Here is an 18,881-nt window from a genome sequence, read left to right on the forward strand (position 1 = left end):
AGTAAATTAGATATTCCACCACTTTGCTCAGTGGTTGAGCCGTGAGATGCTCCGTAACTCCCAGTAAGACTTTTGTATGAAGTGGGGTATCTGGAACGTTCCTGGAGAGGCTGCCTCTGAGCCTGTTTGCTGCTTGCATGGATCTCTGATGGGGGCAGGTAGCGTTAAACCACCTACACAAACACGACCTGAACCATCCAGGTGCCACTACCAGTGATTGTCGTATCTACACAGTTGAAGCAAAGGAGAGAAAGGATGGAAGGTCCCACAGTCCTGTGAACCAAAATGGGCAGGATGGCGAAGTATAGTGTCATTAGCATATGTTATTTTAAATGCCCCATAAGACTTATTTTTATTTTTATTTATTTATTAAAAAAAATTTTTTTTTCAACGTTTATTTATTTTTGGGACAGAGAGAGACAGAGCATGAACGGGGGAGGGGCAGAGAGAGAGGGAGACACAGAATCGGAAACAGGCTCCAGGCTCTGAGCCATCAGCCCAGAGCCTGACGCAGGGCTCGAACTCCCGGACCGCGAGATCGTGACCTGGCTGAAGTCGGACGCTTAACCGACTGCGCCACCCAGGCGCCCCAAGACTTATTTTTAAAACTCATGCCCTAGCAAGGAAGAAATCAGTCATGGTGTTGGTAAACCCAATCAGAATACCACAAGAGGCTATTCTCACTCCTGGCAGAACTGCTTGCCAGAAAAAGTGTGGCGAGACGAATTAGGAGACCCACTTACACATTACTTTGGCAATTCTTTGCTCTTTTGTTAGCCGTATTGTAGGAAGACTTGCTATACGCTAGCTACGTGTCAGCACTGGGCGTGTGTGTCCAGTTCTAGGTGGAAAAATACCGAGGATTTCAGAGTGCTTTGAACATACGTGCTGTCCAATCAAGCTCTTTAGTTGCACTGCTAATCTGATAACAGAAAAATACTGAGCGTGGGTTCTGGAGCTGAATCCATTTTCCGCCACTTCCTATGTGGCCGAGAGCAGTTAACGCATACCTCTGAGCCTCGGTGTCTTTGTCTATTCAATGGGGAGAATAATTGCAACTCCTTAAGGTCTTTTGGTGAGGCTGCAGGGCATGATAAGCAGAAAGTGCTTAGCTCAATGCCTGGTAAGTGGTAAATGTTTACACTAGCATTTCTATTTTTATGCCCTGCCTTTTGTAGCAAAGTGGGGATGGGAAGGAAATGTGGTTTTTCTACCTTGCAATTCCATTGGAATTGGACTACTTAAGGACTACTGCCTATTTTGGGTGGCAGGTAAGTGCATAAGAAAATGGACTTGCGGGGCGCCTGGGTGGCGCAGTCGGTTAAGCGTCCGACTTCAGCCAGGTCACCATCTCGCGGTCCGTGAGTTCGAGCCCCGCATCAGGCTCTGGGCTGATGGCTCGGAGCCTGGAGCCTGTTTCCGATTCTGTGTCTCCCTCTCTCTCTGCCCCTCCCCCGTTCATGCTCTGTCTCTCTCTGTCCCAAAAATAATAAACGTTAAAAAAAAAATTAAAAAAAAAAAAAAAAGAAAATGGACTTGCTTGGATCTTTTTCTTTTCTTACATAAACATGAGATGTTCCTTCTCATTCCAGCAGACACCTAGAACAGTCTCTCCGTTAAGCAGAGAGATGCCTTGAACCTTCCAGAAAGCTAGACTTTCGAGCTAACCTGAGTCTGTTTCCCAACTCTGGAGAAATGATCTCCAGCTCAACATCACGACCCTTTATATACATGGAAAAGGATGAAGGAAGTTCCCTGTTTACCTGAGCACCGAACCCCTTGGGCGATGAGCCCCCACATGAAGTTGGCACAGTATTCACACCAGTGCGGGCCTCGGAACGTGTGGACCTGTGATCCCAAAAGAAGAAAAATGTCAGGACATTCAGTTATTTGAAGGCAGGTGGCCTCAGACGTGACATACATGGACGACGTCCAGAAACGACGACCTCGGTGGGAGTGAGCATTCCTAACTGGGCCTTTTCTTTCCAGTGAGGCGGAGTTACAAACGGACTGGAGAAAACAGATATGCTTCGGTCTTTGAAAATCCTCTATGACCCACCATGCCCTAGGCCAGAGTCAGAAAGCAATGTAGAGCTAGGGCCGTGCCATCAGCTAAGGAACGACTCGCTCACCACCCCAAACAAGGCACCGTGCCGGGCAAACCCAAGATAGCCCGGGGCCAGTCGCGGTAACCTGCATTTAACTCAGCAAGTTCTGGAAGGCAGAACTCAATTACTGTGTCCTTTTGACCAAAGTTGCTCCATCTGTAGAATATCGAGGCAGGTATAAATAAGACATGATTATGGGAAGATTAAAAGCTTCGAAGTCTTTGAGCCACTTCCCCCTCAAAAAAAAAAAAAAAAACCCACAAACCCACACACACACACACACACACACACACACAAACAACCCCCCAAACCAGGCATTAAAAAGAGAGGAGTTGGCTGAACATGAAGGTTACCAGTAGGGTCTATAGAATTGCCTTCCCTAGAGACAGGGTCTGGATTCAGCATGGCCGGGTGTGGCCTACGGGTGTGCAAACCGAAAGCCCTTTCTGATTGGCCAATGCACAAGTCTTATTGGTTAGCACCCCAGACAGTTAAATATTTTGAATATGATGAAGTAAGGATGGTTTTATCTTTAGTTATTCAGGCACAGGTCCTCTTGCGACTAGACCGTGTGTGAAGTCTCGATTTAAAACAAAAACAAAACAAAAATACTTGTCCTCTAACACCAGTGAACTTCAAGACACAGAACCAGGAGATTCCTTGAAAGCAGACGTGGCCATGGTAAGCCGAAACCCACCACAGGCAGTCTACTTGGAGACATACAAACCTACTTTTACAAAATTAAAATATTAGGAGACATTGCAAAGGACTTTCCGAGTTGTAAGCCTCCATCGACAAATAAAAGAAATGCAGACGATATTATTCCTTTAGCAGACTGGGAGGCCAGTATGCTATTTTTATTTAACACGAAAAGATAGGAGGATAACAACTATGGATACCGTTTGGGAAGACGCTCATCAGAGCCCTACTTAAAAAAAAAGAAGAAGAAGAAGAAGAAGAAGAAGAAGAAGAAGAAGAAACATCAGGGGCTCCTGGATGGCTTGGTCAGTAGAACATGCAACTCTTGATCTCAGAGTCATGAGTTTGAGCCCCATGTTGAATGCAGGGTTTATTTAAAATTAGAATTGAGGGGCGCCTGGGTGGCGCAGTCGGTTAAGCGTCCGGCTTCAGCCAGGTCACGATCTCGCGGTCCATGAGTTCGAGCCCCGTGTCAGGCTCTGGGCTGATGGCTCGGAGCCTGGAGCCTGTTTCTGGTTCTGTGTCTCCCTCTCTCTCTGCCCCTCCCCCGTTCATGCTCCGTCTCTCTCTGTCCCAAAAATAAATAAAAAAACATGGAAAAAAAAATTTAAAAAAAATAAATAAAATTAAAATTGAAATTGAAAAAAAGCATCACTTTGAGATCTTTATGTATTTATCTATGCCAGTAACTGGGTATATATAACATGGCAAACAAAACAGATCTGGTTCCGTTCTACTGGAACTCACAGATTTGTAAAGGCCGAGAGAGTGCACACAAGTTAAAAAAAAAAAATTAAAAAAAGAACAATTTACGACCATGGTTTCTATGCAACAAAGCTAAGTTATAATAGTCTTTTGGTATTTTTAGTTTATCACTTGCAAACTGCCCAGTATACTATTTCTGCTTTGAAAAAACAATGAAAAACAAAAACAAAAACAAAAACAAGCCACCTCTCGGAATTGTTTTTACTAAAAATGGGTAAATGTGCTGTAAGGAAACAACGCTAAGATATGACAAGGCCTCCTTGTAGGAATGCAGAGAATTTATCCCAGGGAGTGCCTGCCCTCTTGCAGAGCCAGAATGCCATGGTTCATTCAGAGGCTCGCTCAGATTCAACGTGATACTGAAAGAATCCCTCAGTAAGGGGGTCTATTGGTAGTTGAGCACTTTCTAAATTTAGCAATCCAAGGATTCTTCATAATTCACTAGAAAGACTCTAAAGGGACGTTGTGGTTAATAATGGCAACAAAGTTAGTCGGCTGTTCGTATACTGTTGCAATGGCCAGATCAATAGAATAAACTGTGTGGAAAGGACTATAAAAGAAAAAAGAAGGTTGTGACTCCAGAGACTTAAGAGGGGCCCCAGGGTCATCCACAGTGGTGGGGAAGGCTGCTCTTTGAAAGGTGACCTCGCGCTGCTTGAAAGAGGGGAAGAGCCGGTCTGGTGGGGGCAGGGTTGGAGAACATTCCAGGCAGAAGGAAGCTAGGAGGCCCCGCAAGCGAAAGAGCTTGCTGTGACTGAGGACTAAAGGCCAGGGTAGCCAGAACACCAGAGCGAGGGAGAGAACTCGGATGACGCCGAAGGTAGGAAAGGCCCTTAAAGGTTTTAGTAACGAGTATAGATTTTCTTTTAATCTAGGTCCAATACGAAGCTCTTCAAGGACTTTAAGTAGGAAGATGATTTTTTAAGAAAAAAGATATTCTGACCACCATGTTGAAAACGGATGGGAGAACATTTGTAGTGAAAGAGATTCAGAAATCAGGTAGTAGTTTCTTCAAGTTGAGAAATGGGCAAGGCCAAGATCAGGGTACTGAAGGTGGAGACGGGAAGTGGATGGATTGGAGATATATTTCAAAGACAGAATTCATAAGACTTAATAATAGAATAAACGTGGCTCTTGGAGGAAAAGAGGAGTGGAGAATGACTCCTAGATTCTAGCTTTAGAAACCAGGTGGATGGTGAGGACCTTTGCTGAGATAAGGAAGACCCCCTTTGGGGGAGAAATTCGAGAACTGAGCTCTGGACAATTTAAGTTCAAAGGCGAGCAGGAGCCTTTGAATTCCTGAGAGCAGGAATTCACACATAATTCAATAGCTCAGAGGAGTAAGGGCTGGAGGCGTACATTTGGCTCACCCCTGACAAATAAACGGTAATTAAAATTGTGTAAATGGACAAAAACTATTAGGGATGGAGAGCAGAACGTGAAGAAAATAGAGCTCAACCCAAGCCCTCTGTGCTCCAACACTCAGAACCAAGAGAGTCAAGTGCTTCGAAAGCCAAAGGGTGAACAGTATTTTAGGGAAGGAGTGGTCAACCGTGTTCAATGCTGGGAAAACGTCCAGTTAGATGAGGACTCAACACTGATTCAGACACACGAAGTTACTAGTAACCTTGGTGAGAGCAGTCTCGCTGCATCGGTGAAGGCAAAGGTCACACTCAAGCGACACGAAGAATAAATGGGGGGAATGGAAGTGGAGAAATGCGTAGGCAAATTTGTCCGAAAATTTGGCTATGATGTCCAGCAGAGCAACGAAATAGCTCCAGGGACCCCAGGGAGATTTGGGTCAAGGAGAATTTTTTTTTTTTTTTTTAAGTAAAAAATGGGAGACATTAGGGCATGCTCACTTGTTGATGGGATTGATACAATAGGTACAAGAGGCTGGAAATGTAGAGCAGAGGGAGTGAGGGAGGGATGATCTTGAAAAGCTGAGAGATGTTGAGGTTTAGGTCATACATGGAAGCAATATTCAAAAAGAACAACAGTTGAGGTTTTTCTAGGATTAGTAAAAGCACAATATCTCCAGATTCAGAAAAGCTGAGTCTCAAACATGGTAAATTAAAAAGATAATATAACCTATATAGATTTTAAAGAAACTGCAGAATGCCAAAGAACAATCAAAATCCTAAAAACAAAGCAAAAACACACAAAAACCCAGTTATTTTTGCCAAAGGACAGCAATTATGATGAAAACAGTTCCGTTCAGCACAAAGAAGCTAGAAGATCATGGAAAAATTCATCAAAGAGCTCAGAGAAAATTACTGCCAACCTAACTTCTGTACTCCAGAGTGGGGATTAAATAAAAGTATTTTCCAGACAAATGCCAAGGGTGTTCACGCACAGATCCTTACTCAGAGAAATACTAGGGGGTATATACATCTGCAGGAAGCATACTGAACCTAGTGGCAAGAACAGGATTCCAGAAGCCATGGTGAGCAAGGGGTCAATCTAATCAAGCTCTATCTGCATAAAACAATAACAAGATGACTAATTTCAGGGCACTGAAAAACAGAGTGAAAAAATGGCATGGAAGATAGGAGGGACTTTAAAAAGTCAAAGCATTCTATGGTTCTCATCATTTGGGATATGTACGTAGAGCTACTCATTAACTAAGTAAGGAAGATTTTAAGTTAATTACACGTGTATTAGATTTTGGAGTATACACAAAAAGGGTGGAATGGAATCTATAAAATGCCTAAGGGAAAATGAAATAAAGATTTGATTAAGCCAATGAAAAGCAAGAAAGAAGAAAACAAAGCAATAAAAAAAGCACAGTAAATGGGGGGTGTGTGAAAAATCCTTATTTGTCTCTAATCACAACACATATGGCTCTAACACCAAATAAAAGCCCGAAATTTGCAGATATTCAAAAAGCCTTTGCAAGAAACACACTCAGAACATAATGTAATGGAAATGTTGAGAGTAAAGGGATAGAAAAAACATGCCTAGCAAATGCTAGCCAACAGAAATCCCAAACAAATGTCTTGATATAAAGTTTATACTTTTTTTTATTAGTGTTAAAGATGGTCATTATATAATGATTAGAGATTTAATTTTACCCTAAAGATATAATAGTCCTGAGCTGTTATGCACATGACAACATGGTCTCAAAAAATATAAAGTAAAAGTGGAAAGAAACCGAAGACAGATTGACAAACCCATAATCATAATGGTTTTTAACATCTATTCACAGAAATTAATAGATCAAATAGGTTAAGTTAACATACTGGATACAAAAGGGACCTCATATCCAATAATTTATAGAATATGTACTGTTTAAAAAAAATGCAAGAAATGTGTACACAAACTGACCACAAAGCAAGCCTCAACCTACAGAAAAGAACTGACCCAATACAGGCCATATTCTGACTATAATTCAATAAAATTAAAGATCAATAATAGCCAAACCCCAGTATATTTGGAAATTTAAAATAATTCTAAAAAATTAGCAAAGAAAAAATCTTAATGGAAATTACCAAATATTTGGAATTGAAAGACAAAACACTCCTTGTGGGGGTATAGAAGCTTTCAATGCCTGTATTAAAAAGTATAGGTTGGAATTTTTTTAAAGGTTTAACATTAATAAGCTAAGCATACTATTTAGGAAGCTAGAAAAATAATGAAGTAAAACACAAAATAATAAAGATTATTGCCAAACAGAATCATAGAAAGAAAAGATAAAATAAAAAGAATAAAAAACCTCCAAGGTGATTTATTTTTAATTTTTTTTTTAACATTTATTCATCTTTGAGAGAGAGAGAGAGAGAGAGAGAGAGAGAGAGAGAGAGAGAGCATGAGCGTGGGAGGGACAGAGAGAGAGAGGAAGACACAGAATTTGAGGCAGGCTCCAGACTCTGAGCTGTCAGCACAGAGCCTGACACGGGGCTGGACCCATGAACCACAAGGTAATGACCTGAGCCGAAGTCGGACATTTAACCAAAAGAGTCACCCAGGCGCCCCTCAAAGGTGATTTTCAAAAGGATTTATAAAATAGGCAAACTTTGGGCAAGACTGGTCAAGAAGAAAAACACAAGTGCTAAAGAGAACATAAATGCAAATGCAGTAAAGATACTAAATATAAATCTTGAGAATACTAGCTTTATACTAAAAAAATTAAAAGTTTTGTGACATTGATAATTTTCTTTTTTGATGTGGATACTTTTTTTTAATGCTTGTTTATTTATTTTGAGAGAGAGAGAGAAAGAGAGAGAGAGAGGGAGGGAGAGAGAGAGCCAGCAAGCGTGAGTACAAGCTGGTGAGGGGCAGAGAGAGAGAATCCCCAGCAGGCTCCACACTGTCAGTGCAGAGCCCCACATGAAGCTCGGACTCACGAACCATAAGATCACGACCGGAGCCAAATCAAGAGTCAATGTCCAACTGACCGAGCCACCCAGACACCCCTGACATGGATAATTTTTGTAAAGAGTGTAAATTATCAAAAATTACCCAAACTAATATGGAAAACCCAAATTCAATTATATCCATTAAGTAATTGAATCTGTAGTAAAGCATCTACCCTCAAATAGTTAATGAACCCAAATGATTTTATTTTAATTTTTTTTTAATGTCTATTTATTTTTGAGACAGAGAGAGACAGAGTATGAGCGGAGGAGGGTAGAGAGGGAGGGAGACACAGAATCCGAAGTGGGCTCCAGGCTCTGAGCTGCCAGCACAGAGTCCGATGCGGGGCTCGAACTTACAAGCTGTGAGATCACGACCTGAGCTGAATTCAGACACCTAACCGACTGAGCCACCCAGGTGCCCCCCTAATGATTTTCTTAAGTTTTATCAAATATTTAACAAATACATCATCTCTAACTAACATAGACTATTCCAGATTGGAGGAGAAAAAAAAAAGAAGAAAAGGTCCAGCATTTGCTTTATGAGCTAATACAATCTTGACTCAAAAACTATACCAGACCATGAAACTAAAACTATAGGTCAATTTCAATTATGACCATAAATGTAAAAATCCTTAAAAAAAGATCTTACTGAATGTAGTGTTATATTTAAAAAAATGTCATATCAAGGGGGGCTTATTTCAGGGATTTAAAGTAGATAACACATCACTAGAATTCACCACAATAACAAGAGAGAGAAACCACACAATCATTTCAAAAATTAGAATACAACAATCAATAAAATTCAACATCCATTCACAACAATAGCACTTCGCATACTAGGAATAGAGGGAACTCTCTTAAAAATAGTTGATTAAAGGTATCTCTGACACACGCATAATGGTCATCACATTTAGAGATGAAATATTAGAATAATTTCCTTCAAAGTCAGCAAAAAGATAGGGCGGTCTATGAATGCTTCTCTTGGGCATTATGCTGAAGAATTTAGCCAGCATAATAAAGTAAGACAAAGAAATATATATCTGAAAGAAGAAACAGGCCATCAAGTTTCCTTAATTTAAGAGCAATATAAAGAAATCAGAAGCATTACTATACATAAATAATACCTCATTTTATTGAACAATAAAATTAAGGACTCCATTTACAACAAAATCTAAACTAGTTAGCAAATAACTAAAGACACTAACGACATAAATAAGAAGAGAGATAGTGTATATTCTTGCACAGCAATACTCAGTGTGATAAATATGTCAGTTCTCCTCCAAAAGTCTATAAATCCAATATAATTTCAGTCAAAATCTCCATGGTACTTTTCACCAAACCTGACAAGATGGTCCTAAAACTCATAAGAATAAAGTCGAAAAGGCTAGCCACAATAATTTTGTTTTTATTTTTTTTTTAATGTTTATCTTTGAGAGAGAGAGAGAGCGAGAGAGAGAGAGAGAGCGAGCGAGCGCCTGAGTGGAGGAGGGCCAGAGAGAGAGGGAGACACAGAATCCGAAGCAGGCTCCAGGCTCTGAGCCATCAGCACAGAGCCTGACGCGGGGCTCGAACTCACGGACCGTGAGATCATGACCTGAGCCGAAGTCGGACGCTTAACCGACTGAGCCACCCAGGCGCCCCTAGCCACAATAATTTTGAATAAGTAAAAGAATGTAGGAAAATAGCTCTGGCCATACACCAAGACTTCTATAGTAACAAAAAAGTAAAACACTGCAGGATGGGCCACCAGACCAGTAGCATAGAGCAGAAAGGGCAGACACAAAGTCACACATCCGTGGAGAATTGGTGTATCTCAGAAGTGGCTTTACAAATTAGTGGGAAAAGGAGGTCAGAGAGATGAATTATTTCCTATGTCATCCACCTGTCCACCCGCTCATCATTCACTCGTGTATCTCAGACTTACATGCCGACTGCTTACTTTGAACCTGGCACTGTACTAGTCAGTCTTTGGAGATACAAAGTCTGATAGATCAGAGGAGGAAAGACCTCCCTGCGCTCAAAGATCTCATCTGTAAGAATAAATAGGCAACATAAATAATGATCCTATGGTAGTATAACAGAGATTACAATAGATTCTTCCTGAGAAGTCCGGGGGGAAAGTGATACTTGAACGGAGTTTTCAAGGATGGAGAAGACTTCACCAGACTGGGAAAGACAGAATCTGGTGGGGAAGTTGTGTGGACTGGGGTGGCAGATGGCTTAGGGAGGACATTCTAAGAATGGGAAACAGCATCGCCAGAGGCCAGTGAGGGTGGGCTTGGTTTTTGAAAGGTCATGCAAAAAAGGGGTGACATTTTTTTTTTTCTGGAATATCTCCAGTGGGTAAGAAATTGCGTGGGAAATATCTCCATACCTTGGGGTAAAAATGAAAACACAATGTCTAAAAAAAGAAAATAGAATATTTAGAAGTTAGGAGACTAGCTATAATTATATATATATATATTTATATTTATATAATTTTATATAAATTTGTCTGTTTACTTTACACAGACAAAATAGAAACCAGCCTAATGAATGCTTCAGGAAAATACAGGATACCCCAGCCATAGATTTTCTAAAATTTCACTTTTTAGCAATATTAAAAAAAAATGATGCATATCAAAATTGCATTCAATGCTTATTGGCCCTGCCCATATTTACCAACATCCTTTCCCATCAGTACATCCCCACCGCCTTCGATCTCATTTCTTCAGCCAAACAAATGCAGACAGACATTTTTTGAATAGCAAAAAACTTCTGTGTCCCCACAAATGCACATTCCCACAGAAATAAAACAAAATGGGGACAGAGGGGAACGTAAAGTTAAACATTATTTTAGGCCCACTGCCTAATTTCCTCTTTGTGATGGGCCACACTGTTTATTTTCATGGCTGATCTATTGTTCAATTTTCTTTTGGGTCCGCAAGGGCAATCTCTAAACAGTAGACTAGATGTAAGGCTGAGGTCACTCTCTGAACGCATTCTGTTTAGGGTTGAGTTATGATGGCTACTCTCCCAACGAAATACCCCGTATCTTGAAAAATCACTGATCAGCTTTTTCCATTCTGTGAAGTTTATTGATTTTCAAGAATATCTTTTCAGAAAAAAGGACATTTTGCCAACTTTAAGGCAGTAACTAAAATACCCTAGACAGGAAGAAAATACCCCAGACAGGAAGAATGTCGGTCCAAGACCATTATACTGGGCATGGTCTGCCTGGGATTCCAAAACCACACCAAACAGAAAAAGATGATATTACGGGAGATAAGGTATGTTTGACAAATAGCCCAGGAATGGCCACTTAGTGCAAACAAGAGCCAGATTTGTCAAGAAAAATCTCAGGCGTTCAGCGAGTATCCCCTGACTTGACTCTAAATGAGCAGGATGTTGTTTGTCTCACATCTGCTGAGTCTGGAAGGCAGTATTCCCTCGTGGTTTCATAACTAGTGTGTTTCGATGGGTCAGCGCAGACCCCATCCAAGTGTGTAATCAGCTCAGATCAGGTTCTAGACTGTAAGAAAGAGAAAGTGCTTTTTGTGACGCGCTACACTTGAGAAAGTTGTGCTTTTCCGTGTCCGTCAGCCATCAAGATTTCCGAACCTTGGCACTAGGGACATTTCGGGCTGGATAAATCATCGTCACTGTACGCTGTTTAGCAGCATCCCTGGCCTCTACCCACTAGATGCCAGTGGCACCCGTCAGCTGGAACAGCCACAGATGTCTCCAGACTTTGCCAAATGTGCCCAAGGGGCAGAATAACCCTGATAGAGACTCATTGCTATAAACTAAAACCACATCGCCTCAGCCGGTTGTTTTTATTGTTTATATGAAAAATGAGAACTTTAGTGGCGCCTGGGTGGCTCAGTCAGTTAAGCAACCGACTTTGACCCAGGTCATGATCTCGCAGTTTGTGAGTTCGAGCCCCGCGTCGGGCTCTGTGCTGACAGCTGGGAGCCTGGAGCCTGCTTCGGATTCTGTATCTCCTGCTCTCTCTGTCCCTCCCCCACTCGCATTCTGTCTCTAAAAAATAAACATTAAAAAAAAAATTTTTTTTTTTAATGAGAACTTTATTCTTTTGATTTTAAAAGGATTCTTTGGGTCAAAGGCAGCTTTGTCTTAGCATAGGAGAGGGGGCTGGAGGTGGCTAACATCACTTCCAGCTACAAGTTGCTGGGTTTTGGGGGTCAGGTAGTCTAGCTTCTGCCCAGAGTTACCCCAAGGGCTTATCTGTAGTCACCCAGGGGGTCAGAAGTTTAGCAGAATCTCTCGCCTCTACTAGACAGCCCGTTAGCACATCCCAGTTATAAGGATCAGACATGTCTCTAGACCCTGCCAGATGTCTAGGCGAGAAGCACTCTGGTTGAACACCTCCCAGTGGAAGAAGAGCTCACATTCTTAGGTCTCCACTGGTCTTTCTTGTACCTGGTAGTGCCTGGCACAGGGCTGGCCCTCAGTCCATATTCGCTGAATACGAAACTGCGTATCTAAATAGTTTCCCCATCTTAGAACTTTGAAAAAGACCCAACGAATATGCACAGTGATCATTGGTGCTTTTCTTTTTCTCCTCACAAAACACAAAAGGAGTATTTCTCTGGACTTAAAATGCCAGAATCAGCCATTTAGTCATTTAGAATAGCCCCTTTGATATGTTCTTTGGAATAAAACAAAATATAAAATTCATAACAGCTAAGCACTTGATATGGGTCAGACTCATGAGTAGATGATTTACATTTGTGTAACAGCTTAACCAAGCCACCGCCCTGGTGTGTGGCCTAAGCAAGGGTTTGTTGTCAAAATCTATCCTCTTTCCACCAGGTTCCGATGGTTTGTAAAGGATTTACAATGACGGTGTTCCAATATTTACATGAAAACAGGTCAAGGAGGAATAAGACAAGCTTTTAGTCAGACCCTGACAGGCAGAGAAGGCCCTCGCCTATGTGAGAACCGTGTCCAAAAATGGTTTCCTCTCTTGCCTGAAATCCCTGCCATGAATGAAACTGCATTGGATAAAGGCGCCGTGCTATTGGTTTCAAGAGGACCCATTTACATTATTTTTACGCTTATTTATTTTTGAGAGAGAGAGAGAGACAGAGAGACAGAGCGTGTGAGCCAGGGGAGGAGGGCAGGCAGGCAGACAGACACACACACACACACACACACACACACACACACACACACACAATCTGAAGCAGGCTCCAGGCTCCGAGCTGTCAGCCCAGAGCCCAACGTGGGGCTCGAACCCATGAACTGCGAGATCATGACCCAAACCAGAGTCGGATGCTAAACCCACGGAGCCACCCAGGTGCCCCTGGGTCTTTCATTTTATATCCAAGGTGATGAAGTCTGCCTTTTTCCTCTGAGTGGTTCCTTCCACACTCATTTCTGCCCAAATGGCCTTTTCTGAAGCTGATTCCTGCAGGTGTAATATCCAACTGGCCCCGTTGCCGGCGCACAAAGAAGTGGGATCGGCACGGGCAGCAAAGGGCACTGGGCCACTGCGTGCCCACGAGAACACAAGACAGGCAAAGTAGTAGGGACAAAGAAGGGCTCACACGTTCTTATGAAGTCAAGGACAAGGAAAAGAGAGGGGTTTGCATATGGAAAGCACAGATGTCTTGTCCCAAAGCACATGACCACTGACTAATGAGAATGCAAAAAGGAATGATAGGCACAGAAACCGTGAATGGGCCACATGACCCCAACGGCAAGGTGGTGGTGCTGCCCCTGGACAGGTGCCCTGGCCACAGCTCCACTCCTGAACCCTGGTGCAGGATCCCATGATCTTACGCGTTGGGGAGGCAGGTGCACAAGGAGCCTGCTGAATGAGCTTGCTTGTATCCCTCGTGGACGTGGGAACTGGGTGCTACTGATGTAGCCTTGGTCTACAGAGAGTGGGGGACACAAAAGGGTACGCTGAGAAACCATTTAACTTCTGTCCAGACTGGGCCACTTTTGAGAGTCGCCACACAAGAAGCTAGGACAACAACAGTGAGCCCGGGCATGAGTCTCCTCCCCTTCCCCCCTGTATAAGACACTGGGCAGCCCTGCCCAGCCAGACCCGCTGGCCAGATGGGGAAGGAGGGCTGGCCTGGCACACCCTGATACGATCCGTCTCTCTGGCACAGCCTAGTGGACCTGGCAAGGGTCCACACCTGCGAGGGCTTGAGCACAGCTAACACAAGTGTACTAAGCTACGCCCAAGGGCAAACCGTGCGGTGGGGTGGCCAGTGGGGAGAGAACGTGTAGTCTTAGGTAGACAGGGCCGTGAGATGCCTGCTACACGTCCTTTCAGCCAATACCTACTGACAGCCTGCTCTGGGCCAGGCCCTGTCCTGGACACTGGGGTTTCTGCAAAAGGAAAACAGACCCGAACCCCTGTCCCTAGCCCCAGGGGTGAGTGTTTCCGGCTGGTAAGGGGAAGGCGAGCCTACAAGTAAATACGTATCGTGCCAGTGGTCAGTGCTTTGGAGAAAAGTAAAGCTCGGAGGAGGCTGGGCAAGGGATGGGTGGGGGACAGGAAGGGGATGGAAGGGGAGGGACGGGGCAAGGGCGGGGAGGTGGACAGGGGATGGGAAATGTGGGGTGGGGCCGAGTGGTTTGCTTTTCAGCTTTTAGAATTTTCTGGGCCTCTGCTCTCCATCCATATTCCATGTAAGGAGAGAAGAGTGGTCCTGCAATGTTTGGGTGGAGGGAGAGAATTCAGTAGAAGGAAGGAGTGATGTATGCGCACATGCAGACTGGGAGGGCTGAGCACCGAGTGGGAGGAGTGGAGAAAATGCCCAGGGTCATCCGTCTCCCTGGATCTGGCCCACCCCAGATGTGAAGTGAGCACCTCCCTCCTCCATGGTCTCCCAAACAGGGAGCAGCACCCTGTTCACTCCTGGCTCATTTCTGACTCCCAAGTTTTCGTTCATGTCCTTTGCATTGCCCAGAGCACTCTTGCATTTTTCTGTTACATGTAGTTAATGAGAGTGGAAGAAAGAGACGATAGAAAAAAGGAAAGAAGGGCATGGAGAAGTAAGGGTAGAAAAAAAAGAAACGGGGTGCTTGGATGGCTCAGTCGATTAAGCGTCCAACTCTTGATTTAGGCTCAGGTCATAATCTCATGGTTTGTGAGATGGAGCGCCGAGTCGGGTTCTACACAGACAGCACAGAGCCTACTTGGGATTTCTCTCTCTCTTTCTCTCCCTTTCACTCTCTGCCTCTCCCCCACTCATACACGCGCTCTCTCTCTAAATAAATCCAAAAAAAAAGAAAATAAGAAATACAGAGACAGAGAAAGCTGAACATTACAGCGCAAGAGATGAGAGAGACAAAAAGATGAATAGTAAAATAATAGAAGCTCACCTTACTGGGTGCCACGGACTGTAAGTGATTTACATGTATTCTTTAAGCCTTACAACACTCCCATTCTATAGATAAGGAAACTGAGGCTCATAGAACTAAGCTCTTTTCCAAAGGTCAAGCTATGGCCAGGAGTACTAAGCTGACCATTGCTACATCATCGCTGTGCTAAGTGGGGAAGGAAGGAAGGACAGCCATCCAGATTGTTGGGGCTCTGGGGATTTTGGAGCTTAGCCAAAAGGTGTTATTAGGGTAGACCATCTCAAAGAGAGATATTCTACGTACAGGAGAGTGTCTCTACTAGATAAACAGAGATGCAGGTATAAAATGAATTAAAGGAGTGTCTCTTCCTTTATCAAAGGGTTTTCATTTTAGATAAGATCCTGTCGATTTCATAATTTCTTCAACAAATACCTCCTAATTCCCAGTATGTGCAAGTAATCCCAGAGAATTTAGGATTTTTTTTTTTCAACGTTTATTTATTTTTGGGACAGAGAGAGACAGAGCATGAACGGGGGAGGGGCAGAGAGAGAGGGAGACACAGAATGTGAAACAGGCTCCAGGCTCCAAGCCATCACCCCAGAGCCCGACGCGGGGCTCGAACTCACGGACCGCGAGATCGTGACCTGGCTGAAGTCGGACGCTTAACCGACTGCGCCACCCAGGCGCCCCGAGAATTTAGGATTTAAATGAGCAGCAACTATATCTGCATATGAAAAGTACATAATTATTGCATGAGAGGAAGTATAACTTTAATTTGCTTCCAAAAGCTTTTCTTCCCAGAGCTAACTTCTGTCTTTTCCTAGACATGATTTGTTTATTTTTTTAATTTTTTAATTAAAAAAAAAATTTTTTTTTAGACATGCTTTGTTTAAACAGCAAGGACAGTAGGTAGGCACCTAGGAGCAGTGCCTGGGGGCTTTCTGGTAGTTAAGTTCCCAAAGTGTATAGGGGTGGGAGTTTCTATTCATTCCTCTTCTTGAAGTTTCTGGAGAGAGCCAGGAGGCCGCTTTTTACCTGGAGGCATAGTCCTTACTGGGCAAAAAAATCTGGCTGTGGGGTGAGGCATTTAGATCCGCTGGCAGATTGGAATCTCTCGTAGGACCCCCTAGGCAAGAGCACAGCCAGGGTCTAGCAAACCTTATTTGCTGATGAGCGTGAAAATGCGATTATTTGTTTTTTTGTATTGAACACTTACGCTATACTCATCACGTAGTACTCTAAAATAATAACCTGAATTACAAATCAAGAGTTTCTGCACAAAGCCTCTTAGATGTCAGCATAAAGAACAAGTTTGTGTTTTATGTCTTAATTTTATGCTGATTTCAAGCAGATGGCAGGGGCCTTTTGATAAGAGTTTTTCTTTGTTTGGTTGATTCAGTGGTGATTACTAAAAACCCACTGCTCTATTTATAGCACTGACCAGCTTTTGGAGTATTCCTCTAAAGACCATGCAAAATTTCCACTTCAAATTGGTTGGGGGTGAGGAGAGGGCTGAATGAGGGTGGCAGGGGTGAGGAGTGACAGAGGAAACCACCCCCTCCCGGCCCTGCCACTCATCCATCAGGACAGTGGCACGGGCAGTACCATTGAAAGCCACGGTCAACGGACACAGAGACTCAAAGGTCTGCCATGTCTTGAAGATGTCTATTTACACACGGAAGAGAAACGCTCCTGTCTGCCTTGCGTACTTTCCCCTAACAACTTGTCTGCTCTCTACCTTTTCTTCTCTCGATAGCTGTAAGTTAGAAGGGATCACACCGAGTAGATACTGACTTTTCCAGCAAACACTGAAAGAGCTGTTGATGGATTCCAGTGGTAAATAAGTAATTAATACAGACCGCGTGTTAGCAACAGCACTACGTAGGAAACTAAGTCTCAGCTGCCTTTTTTGCTTCAAACGTCCTCCTTTCCCAATCAGAGATCTAAATTTTTTTTTTCAACGTTTATTTATTTTTGGGACAGTGAGAGACAGAGCATGAACGGGGGAGGGGCAGAGAGAGAGGGAGACACAGAATCGGAAACAGGCTCCAGGCTCCGAGCCGTCAGCCCAGAGCCCGACGCGGGGCTCGAACTCACGGACCGCGAGATGGTGACCTGGCTGAAGTCGGACGCTTAACCGACTGCGCCACCCAGGCGCCCCTCCCAATCAGAGATCGAAGATTAAAAAAACCGAAATCAGTTTTGGAAGTGTACATCGACCAAACATTTAGTTGTCGCAAGACACAAGCCCAGGCACAGTACGCCGAGGGAGAAGCTATCCCCACGCAAGCACGTATCGCGGTGAGGGCAGAATCCCAATTCCATCTCAAAGCCAGAAGCGCTGGTGTGTTCAAGAGGAAGGAAAAGAATTTGCCAAGTCCAAGAAGATCTACCTTCCCAACCCGTGGTAGTACATCCACAGGATGCAAAGAACCAGGATTTCTGCCCAAAGTCAGAAAAACATTTTCTTAAGACCAAAAAAATGAATAAGGGTAAATACAGAAAACAGAAAAGAGAAAAAAACACGAGGCTTTCTGTACTCCCCATGAGAGCCGTCACTATTCAGCCACAGGAGAAATATCTAGAGCCTTGGCGTCAGTGGGGATCTATAGAATACAAGTCTTCATCCTCAGGCTAAATATGGAGGGCTGAGTAACTCCATTCCTCAGCTCAATTACAGCATGCAGATGCCCAAGCCCCTCGCTTTAGCAGCAGGGCAAACGGACCCTACAGACACGAGTGTTTACTTAATAGACACATATCTGTCCTTACAAAGAATTGAAAATCGACAGAATAAAATAGGTTTCCCTGGTCACCTCTGGTGAAGGGCTATCTAGTCCCTTCAACAGTTACTTGGGCTACTGGTCCTCAAGGAAACGAGTTTAAAAAAAGAAGACTATTCACGGGGCGCCTGGGTGGCTCGGTCGGTTGAGCGTCCGCGCCTTTGCCTCGGGTCATGATCTTGTGGTTGACGAGTTCGAGCCCCGCATTGGGCTCTGTACTGACGGCCCGGAGCCTGGAGCCTGCCCCGAATTCTGTATCTCCCTCTCTCTCTGCCCCTCCCCCGCTCATGCTCTGTCTCTCTCTGTCTCAAAAATAAATAAACATTAAAAAAAATTTTTTTTTTTTTTTTAAAAGAAGACAATTCACAATTTGCCGCCCCCGCCTCTTCTTTTCTTCCTGGATCCTTCAGTCTCCACTCTCACCAGTGTCTAAACGTGAGCCCATTTGCTGGGGCAAAACCTCTCACTGTGTCCCCTCCACTCAACCACATCTCCGGCCAGGCAATTTGGCATCGGAATCTCCTCCAGCCATTTCTTGGAAAACACATCAGGGCAAAGGAAATAGGCCGTGATTTCTGATGGTAGGCCGTTTTGTTTTGTTTTGTTTTTCTTTTCTTTTTCTACAAGGGCTAGTCTGAAATGGAGATAGCAGTATTTCCAGTGTACAAACACACGTGGGAGTATGCACTAAAGCTCCCACCAGCTTCCCATATCTTTTTGTTTGGTCTGGTGAGCAGGATCAAGGCTGTGCCGAGAGGGGAGCCTGGCAAGGCTGCTGGGGTGCTCCACCCCCCACCCCGTACCCAGAGCACAAGCAAAAGCTACTGGATGGCATCTCCCGT

The 18,881-nt window shown here is 43.8% G+C and overlaps 1 protein-coding gene across 2 annotated transcripts in view; it reads right to left on the minus strand.

Annotated features, from left to right (window-relative positions):
- The window catches only part of CHN2 (chimerin 2), a 301,731-nt gene that overhangs the window by 15,774 nt on the left and 267,076 nt on the right, over positions 1–18,881 (minus strand). For both annotated transcript variants that reach the window (XM_040472363.1, XM_040472364.1), the window contains one exon: positions 1,764–1,848. In XM_040472363.1, the coding sequence (XP_040328297.1) occupies positions 1,764–1,848 (85 nt within the window). The remainder of the gene's footprint in view (positions 1–1,763; positions 1,849–18,881) is intronic.

This window comes from Herpailurus yagouaroundi, unplaced genomic scaffold, assembly GCF_014898765.1.
Source record: "Herpailurus yagouaroundi ecotype Mexico unplaced genomic scaffold, PumYag 100, whole genome shotgun sequence".
NCBI lineage: Eukaryota > Metazoa > Chordata > Mammalia > Carnivora > Felidae > Herpailurus > Herpailurus yagouaroundi.